The 8,462-nt window shown below is 36.3% G+C and overlaps 2 protein-coding genes across 2 annotated transcripts; both read left to right on the top strand.

Annotated features, from left to right (window-relative positions):
* The first annotated feature begins 614 nt into the window (after nt 1-614).
* LOC147472718 (F-box protein At5g07610-like) lies at nt 615-1,778 on the top strand. Its single transcript, XM_086588368.1, has one exon. It carries the CDS (start codon nt 615-617, stop codon nt 1,776-1,778), a length of 1,164 nt encoding a protein of 387 aa, XP_086444494.1.
* A 3,327-nt stretch (nt 1,779-5,105) lies between these two features.
* On the top strand, nt 5,106-8,003 carry LOC147472717 (pentatricopeptide repeat-containing protein At4g21300-like). The gene is given in 2 exon segments (XM_086588374.1): nt 5,106-6,029; nt 6,032-8,003. Coding segments are annotated over 2 exon segments (2,544 nt in total). The 5' UTR covers nt 5,106-5,125; the 3' UTR covers nt 7,672-8,003.
* Nucleotides 8,004-8,462: the final 459 nt, after the last annotated feature.

Below are 8,462 nucleotides of genomic sequence, written 5' to 3'. Positions count from 1 at the left end.
CAGTGTAGAAAATCTTGCATTAGAAGGCCAGTCTGTTGTGGCAATTAATTCTGAGTCAGTTGATGGTGATTCTCAAATAGTTCCAGTCGCATCTCTCCGTGTAGACATCTGTACCATGTTGTGAGTAATTTATGTTTCTAAACTAGTTCAGTGTCTTAATTAAGCTAAAATTAATAAAAAAAAAAAAAATACTTACACGACCATTAGAGAGTGCAGACGCAATTGAAAGAGCAATGCTTGGTTTCTCTTCCACATGTAAAAAAAACAGTCTCAAACTTCACTAAGCACAAAATAAACAAACCGAAAAACATGATTCAACAGTGATGTTTCTCACCATGAGTACTTTGGGTGGTGCCAGTGAAACGTTTCGGAGTGTATCATTTTCTTTCGCTCTATTTGGGCTTTTTCTTTGCTAAATTGGGCCCACTTAGGTCCACGAAATTGGGCCTAGATTTTTTCTCATGGGCCTAACACTTAGGTTCACGAATTTTGGAAAGAGAATAGGATTTTGATGCCCTTAGGAAATTGGAGTCCGAGTTATTGAGGGAGTCAACTACTCTAAAAAAGGCTTATAAGAGTTTGCGGCAGAGTTTGAAGTTTGAAGGAACAAAGTAATGGAAAGAAACGGGAGAGGAGATGAGTTATTATTATGCAATGATTTGGTTATAGAGATACTCATTAGAGCCGATGCAAAAACCATATTCAAGTCCAAGTGTGTCTCAAAAGGTTGGGAAACTTTGATATCTGAACAGTCTTTCATTAACAGATACATAAAAAGATCACTCCCAGTCCCACCAGTTGTCACTGGTTTCTTTCTTTGCAGTACAGGTAAGATTACTGATTCAGATGGAGGGAAATCTAACTTCATTAATATTTGTTCAAGTGGTGAGGATGTAGTTGTTGTAGAACAGCCTCTAAGTTTTATTAGTTCAGTGAAAGGACAACAACTTATCATAGTCGACTCGAATAATGGCCTTTTACTCTGTGCTGATAAGAAGCCAAGTAAGTGTAGTTATTACGTATGTAATCCTTTTACTAAGCATTGGATTGCCTTGCCTGAACCCCGTCGTTGTACTAATATGGAAAGTGCCTTATTGTACTGCTACAATAATACCAACGAGTTTTGTGCCCAGAAGATTGAATTCATGGTGCTTTGCTTCATTAAGGATAGCCTACATTTTACAGAAGTAGAGATATTTTGTTCCAAGACAGGAGAATGGAAGGAGCCTAAAAAACACAATGATGTTTCATATGATGGCTTATTTAAGTGCATCACATTATATAATGGTTGCGCTTATTGGCTGCAAGCCAATAAGAGAATAGTTATTTATGATTTGAAGGAGGACAGTTTGCGTTCATTAGAATTCCCTGGAATTCTTCGTTCAACAAGTAGGTCGCTAGCACATTTGGGAGTTTCAGCTGGATCTTTATATGTAATTGAGATTTTTCGGATGAGGTTTTATGTATGGAGTCTTGTGGATGGAGTTGAATTTCGTTTGAAGCACAGAATCGAAATGAAAAGCTTCCAAGTTCATCCAGGCAACACGAACTTGTTTTGTCCAAAACTTTTGGCCTATCATCCGACTAATAATCGGCTTTTGCTGGGGTACAGTTCATCTAAGTGTGCTTTATATCGTATATCTAGGGGCAAGATGAGGTTATTAAAACTTATCAATGATCTCGATCCCAGTATACTTTGCGACCATGAGCTCAAGCTCTTCCCTTACTCCCTTCCAGCGTGGCCTACTTGCATTCCACTCATAAAGAACAACATCTAATAGCCGGCATATTGCGCGTGGATTTGCAGTTTTTTTTATGACTCAATGTATACATCTTTTCATTGGATTTGCAGTTTTTTTTATGTCTCAATATATACATCTTTTCATTTTGGTACATGTATGTATTGGTTTTAGATCGAGTGTAGTTAGTTAGTCATGTGCTGTGATTTTTATGCAAGGTTTTTAGTTATCTGTCAAGTTAAAGTTGATGTTGCAATAAATAGGCTCCATTTTATAAATCAAAAGATTCTTGAGCAAGATGCCAAATCAAAAGTAGAAGTGTAGAACTATTTTCCTTGGCATAAATCCCATTCCAAACGAGAGTGATATATATGTGCATAGATGCCAAATCCAACTAACTAAAGATATTCATTCCAATTGTTTCTTAATTTTCTCTTTCTTTCAACCACATTAGCTTCTATACGGTGAATTCATCCTTCACTTATCTTTGATGTACATATTTTACTGGTATTAAGTTCATACGGACCACACTCCCCTTAACCACCTTTTAATTATTATCGAAAAAAAAAAATCATGCAGGCCAACTTCCATACATGCTATACGACTAGCTTATCAGATAGGAAATGTACTTACACAAGGTATTCTCAAAATTATGATTGCAATTTTTTAATTTTTAATTTTTACTCCCCAAGTTAAGCCTACATTTCTTTACCCATTGGGCACATCGATATTTATTTTATTTTTTATTTTTTTATTATTATTTTATTTTTACTATTTTTTTTACTATATACTCATGTTCTACAGTAGACGCCCTTGTCAAGCCTAAGTATGATTGATTACATAATAACTAACATTTTACATCCGCAATTAAAATTTACTTTTTTTTACTCGACACATTAAAACTTGAAAACTGAATATTTATCTGCTATGATATCCCGCCCTACTCCCCTCTATCCAAGCATATTGTAGTCTTTTATACAAATATTGATTCATTCAAAATTGAATACTCATTGTTAAACAACCAATATTTACGCCCCAATTTAAACCTACTATTCATTACCCCTTGGCACATCGAATATGTTTTTTTTTAATATTTTTTTTAATGAAAACTAAATACTCATGTTCTACAATAGACGCCATAGTCAAGCCTAGGCATAATTGATTACATAATAACCAACATTTTACACCCGCACTTTTTTTTCCTCGACACATCAAAAGTTGAAAACTAAATATTTATCTGCTATGATGGCCCCTACTCCCCTCCACCTAAGCATAAGTCTGATTTGTTACTTAAAAACCCATATTTATAACCTAATTTAATTTTGTTTTCCCTCAATACTGCATATCGTAGTCTTTTATACAAATATTGATTCATTAAAAATTGGATACTCATTGCCAAACAAACAACATTTACGCCCCAATTTAAACCTACTATTCGTTACCCCTTGGCACATCAAATGTGTTTTTTTTTTACTATTTTTTTTTTTTAATGAAAACTGAATACTCATGTTCTACAATAGATGCCCTAGTCAAGCTTAGGTATGATTGATTACATAATAACCAACATTTTACACCCGTAATTAATTTTTTTTTTCCTCAACACATCGAAACTTTTTTAGTATATATAATAGACCGCAACCACGCTTATGTTTGAATTGATTATTTAACAACTAACATTTACGTACGACACCAATTTAAATATATTTTTCTCTTTTTCTCATTTACAAACTATAATAGGCTCCCTACTAGACATCGATCACTTATCGCCCTAATTTAAATATAGTATTGTTTTCCTTAGCACATCAAACGATTTTTTTGTTTTTGTTTTTTATCGACGACGAAATACTTATGGTCAACAATCCCAACCAAGTCTAGGTATGATTGATTACTTAATAAACAACCTTTACGTACATCTCAATTTAAATATAATTTTTTCCTCGACATATTGAAGTTTTTTTGTTTTTTGTTTTTACTATATATTGTTTCGTTAAAAACTAAATACTTATGATATATAATAGTTCTCATTAAATATTTTTGAGGTTCTTTGTGAATTGAATATTTTATACTTGTATGGAAAACATGTTAATACTTTGCTCGACTTCTACCCCATAATGTCTAATTTCGCATACATAATAAAGAATGTAAAATCATATATTTTTATCTTTTCTCATGCCTGCTCGAAACTGTCCACATACTCCTCCGCGCTCAACAGGCCAAGCTGGACGCCCAAAGATAGCACCCCTGAGTGCGGCACTAGGAAACCCACAGTACAAGACAACAAGTCCCACTAGTCCACCCCTGCGCCAGAGAGACACGTACACCTCCCCCAAAGAGCTGACAGGTGTACGTGCTCGTAGAAGGGCTACCACCTCCAAGTGGTTAAACAACAACTGGGTGGCTAGGCCAGCTGTATCATTGAGCACGTACACCTATCATACTGGTGTACGTGTTAGAATTGTTACTGTTCCAATGCAAATCATACTGGATGGATAGTTATTCTTATAGGAGTAACGAATCACATAAAAGGACAAAGATATGGATTGATACTACTTTTGAAGAGAAGCTAAAGGAATTGGCAATGTTGAGGGTATGAGTTCCTTTTTTATTCTTAATGTGATTACTGTTCTTTGATTATTTATAGGGTTGATTTAGGGTTTTCTTGATGTGGATTAGTTGATTCCCTCTTGTTTATTGGTTTTCAAGTGCCTGGAGGTTAGTTATTTTTTTATGATTTAAAGAGGAGAGTATTCATGACAAAAGATTGTCCCTAGGTTGTCGTGGTGCTATAGCACTTACAGGGGTTTCAACTGGATCTTTATATATTATTGAGATAAAGAGGAATCGAACAACTGTGTACGGAATCTTGTCGATGAGGGTGCTCTGTATCGTAGAGACAAAGCAAGGTTAGAACATATCAAAGATTTGGATCCCAGACTGTTCTCTCAAACTCCTCCCCTACTCTCTTCCAGCATGGCCTACTTGCATTCCATGCAAAAACAACAAAACAACTAAAAGCCTAGTGCATATTTTGAAGTTGTCATGTGTGTCTTGCCATACATCTATTTATTTCCGATCATGTTATAGTTTTATAGCCTAGTTAGTCACCTATATGTGCTATGATTTATGTATTGGAGTTATTATGCAAAGCTTAGTTTCTATAGTAGATTAGCAGATTGCAATAGTTTCCAGCTTCAGTTTTGGTTTAGATTAGACTTAAAACTCGTACCCAACTAAGTTTTGATTAGCTAACCACGGCCCAAATATCTGGTCCGGCCCAATTGTTTGGGCCTTGGCAGAAACTTCAAAACTTTAAAAGCCCACCAACTTTCCCTCCATAAAAGAGAAAAAAAAACAGACATGCTCTACTTCTTCAAAGTTTCTAAGAAATGCAAAGAGAAAAAATCTTATTAACACTTAAAAATTTCACTTGCATTACCTCAAAACCAATTCACACACACACTAGAAACATAATCACCTCATCATCATCTTCATTTTCCAACTTAAACCACCAAGTTTCATCAACTAACTTGCTATCACTCTTACAAACTTGTTCAGACACTTTTTCTCTCAAACAAGGACACCAAGTCCATGCCCAAGTCATTATTAATGGATATAGTAACATGGATATCTTTGGAATTAAGATTCTAGGAATGTATGTAGTTTGCAAGAGTTTTAAGGATGCTACTAATATTTTCTTTGGGTTGGAATGTTTGGGCTATTCGCCATCGCCTTGGAATTGGATAATTAGATGTTTTACAATGATGGGTAGTTTTCAAGATGCTGTTTTGTTTTATTTTAAGATGTTGGGTTGTGGAATTATTCCTGATAAGTATACTTTTCCTTATGTTGTTAAAGCTTGTGGTAGTTTAAATGCTGTTAGGCTAGGTAGATTAGTTCATGATAAGGTTTGTGAAACGGGGTTTGAGTTGGATTTGTTTGTTGGTAGTTCTTTGATCAAAATGTATGCTCAGAATGATTTTGTGGACGATGCGCGTCGTTTGTTTGAGAAAATTCCTGTTAAAGATTGTGTTTTATGGAATGTGATGCTTAATGGTTATGCTAAGAGTGGGAGTTTTGAGGAAACTATTGGGTTGTTTAAAACAATGAGGTTTTCGGATGTTAGACCTAATTATGTCACGTTAGCTTGTGTTTTATCGGTGTGTGCTACTAGGGGTTTGATTGGACTTGGTACTCAGCTTCATGGACTTGTGATTAGATCAGGTTTTGATTCAGATTCACCTGTGGCTAATACATTGTTGGCTATGTATTCAAAATGCCGTTGTTTGGATGATGTAGGTTATTTAGTTCGTTGCCTCAAACTGATTTGGTTACTTGGAATGGGATGATTTCTGGTTATGTACAAAATGGTCTTATAAGTGAGGCTCGGGATTTGTTCAGTAAACTCCTAGCTTCTGATGTAAAACCAGATTCCATCACATTTGCAAGTTTTCTTCCTTCCATTTCAGATTCTGCGGGTCTAAGACAAGGCAAGGAAATTCATGGTTATATTGTTAGACATTCAGTATGTTTGGATGCATTTCTAAAGAGTGCACTTATTGATATTTACTTTAAATGCAGAGGAATAGACATTGCATGTAAGCTTTTCAATCTTACGACTACAGTGGATGTTGTTATTTGCACGTCGATGATTTCAGGCTACATTCTAAATGGGATGCATAGTGAAGCTTTGAAGACTTTTAGGCAGCTTATTGGAGCACGAATGACTCCAACTGCAGTAACTCTGGCAACTCTATTACCTGCTTGTGCTGGTTTGGTTGGTTTGGAGTTGGGCAAGGAGCTACATTGTAGCATCTTAAAGAATGGTCATGATGGAAAATGTTATGTGGCAAGTGCATTAACAGACATGTATGGAAAATGCGGGAGATTTGATCTTGCTTATCAAATTTTTGAGGGAATGCATGAGAGAGATTCTGTAGCATGGAATTCCATGATCACTAGCTGTGCCCAGAATGGAAAACCGGAAGAAGCCATCAGTCTCTTTCGCCAAATGGGGTTGGCAGGAACCAAGTATGACTGTGTCAGCATATCAGCTGCTCTTTCTGCTTGTGCAAACGTACCAGCTCTCCACTATGGGAAAGAAGTTCATGGTTTCTTGGTGAAAGGTTCCTTAAGATCTGACCTCTTTGCCGAGAGTGCTCTTATAGACATGTATGGTAAGTGTGGGGAGTTGGTTCTTGCACGCCGCGTCTTTGACTCGATGAAAGAGAAGAATGAAGTATCTTGGAATAGCATGATTGCTGCTTATGGAATCCATGGTTTTGTTAGCAATGCAGTTGAGTTGTTCCATAAAATGCTGAAAAATGGGATTCAACCAGACCATGTAACTTTTCTTGCTATAATATCTGCTTGTGGTCATGCAGGCCTTGTTGACGAGGGTTATGGTTACTTGCATTCTATGACTGACGATTATGGAATAGTGGCTAGGATGGAGCATTATGCATGCATGGTTGATTTGTTTGGACGTGCTGGGCGGTTAGATGAAGCTATGAAAATCATAAAGAGCATTCCTTTTGATATAGATGCAGGTATTTGGGGAGCATTGCTAGGAGCTTGTAGGGTCCACGGCAATGTTGAATTTGCTGAGATTGCTGCAAAACATATCTTTGAGTTGGACCCACAGAACTCTGGTTACTACATGTTATTAGCAAATGTTCATGGTGATGCCGGCCAGTGGGAGAGTGTCACAAAAGTTAGAAACTTGATGAAGACTAGACGGGTTCAGAAAATACCGGGTTGCAGTTGGATAGAGATTAACAGCTCTACTCATATGTTTGTCGCCGATGACAAAAGCCATCCACAGTGTTTGGAGATATACTTTTTGTTAACGAGTCTTTTTTTAGAGCTGAGAAAAGAAGGATATGCTCCTCAACCAACAACCATACATTCCCAAACTAGGCCAGGACTAGATTGAATCCTTCTTGGAAATCTTGACTATTCATTTAACGAAATTAGTGTTAAATTCTTTTACAGAACAAAACAGTTCTGTATACAAGAAGAAACTGAAAGCCGATATGTTCCATGGATGTATATTTATCGATCTTGGTATTCTAACGGATTGATCAGATTTTGGAGAAGTTAATAGTAGTAACACGTAGGCAGAGATAGATATTAACTATCTCTTTGATAATGTGTATAGTCATTTTTAGCTCATGTTCATTGTGAGTTGTAACAATGTAACATTACGCGGAAAAGTTGTTGTACATGATTTTTTCCATCTAATTGCTGTAAGAAAAACATTCATCTGCTCTGTTTTCAGGCTGACATGGTGTGTTTTAAAAAATTAACTTCTTCTGATTTTGTAATCCTGTTACCAGCTGGTATTTTTTCCTACAGGACCTGCTATGTATGCTCTAGGCCTTCAAGGTATATGACCAGGCTATGCTTGGTATTACCTTTTGTTTTACCTTGAAAATTGAATCGTTGTGTACATCATCAGTACATGACAAATTGGTTCTTGGTGTTCCTACTAATAGGCAACCTAAATGACACGGGTGACGTCTTTGACATTTGGCTGGTCAATTGGTTTGGCCGTTTGGCTAATATTTGGTTTGCCTAGTATATAAGTCGTTAACTAGCTAGAAGTTGACGTAGGTTAAATAGGCATTTGGTTTATCAACCTGTCTAAATGCTGCCATGCAGAACACCAACCCGAAGCGTTTCTAGGCTGGATTGACTACAGTGTTATTTAAGGTTTAAGTACTT

This window comes from Coptis chinensis, unplaced genomic scaffold (assembly GCF_015680905.1).
Source record: "Coptis chinensis isolate HL-2020 unplaced genomic scaffold, ASM1568090v1 utg912_pilon_pilon, whole genome shotgun sequence".
NCBI lineage: Eukaryota > Viridiplantae > Streptophyta > Magnoliopsida > Ranunculales > Ranunculaceae > Coptis > Coptis chinensis.
The sequence above is the reverse complement of the archived record's forward strand: the minus strand, read 5'-3'. Positions and strand labels throughout refer to the sequence as shown.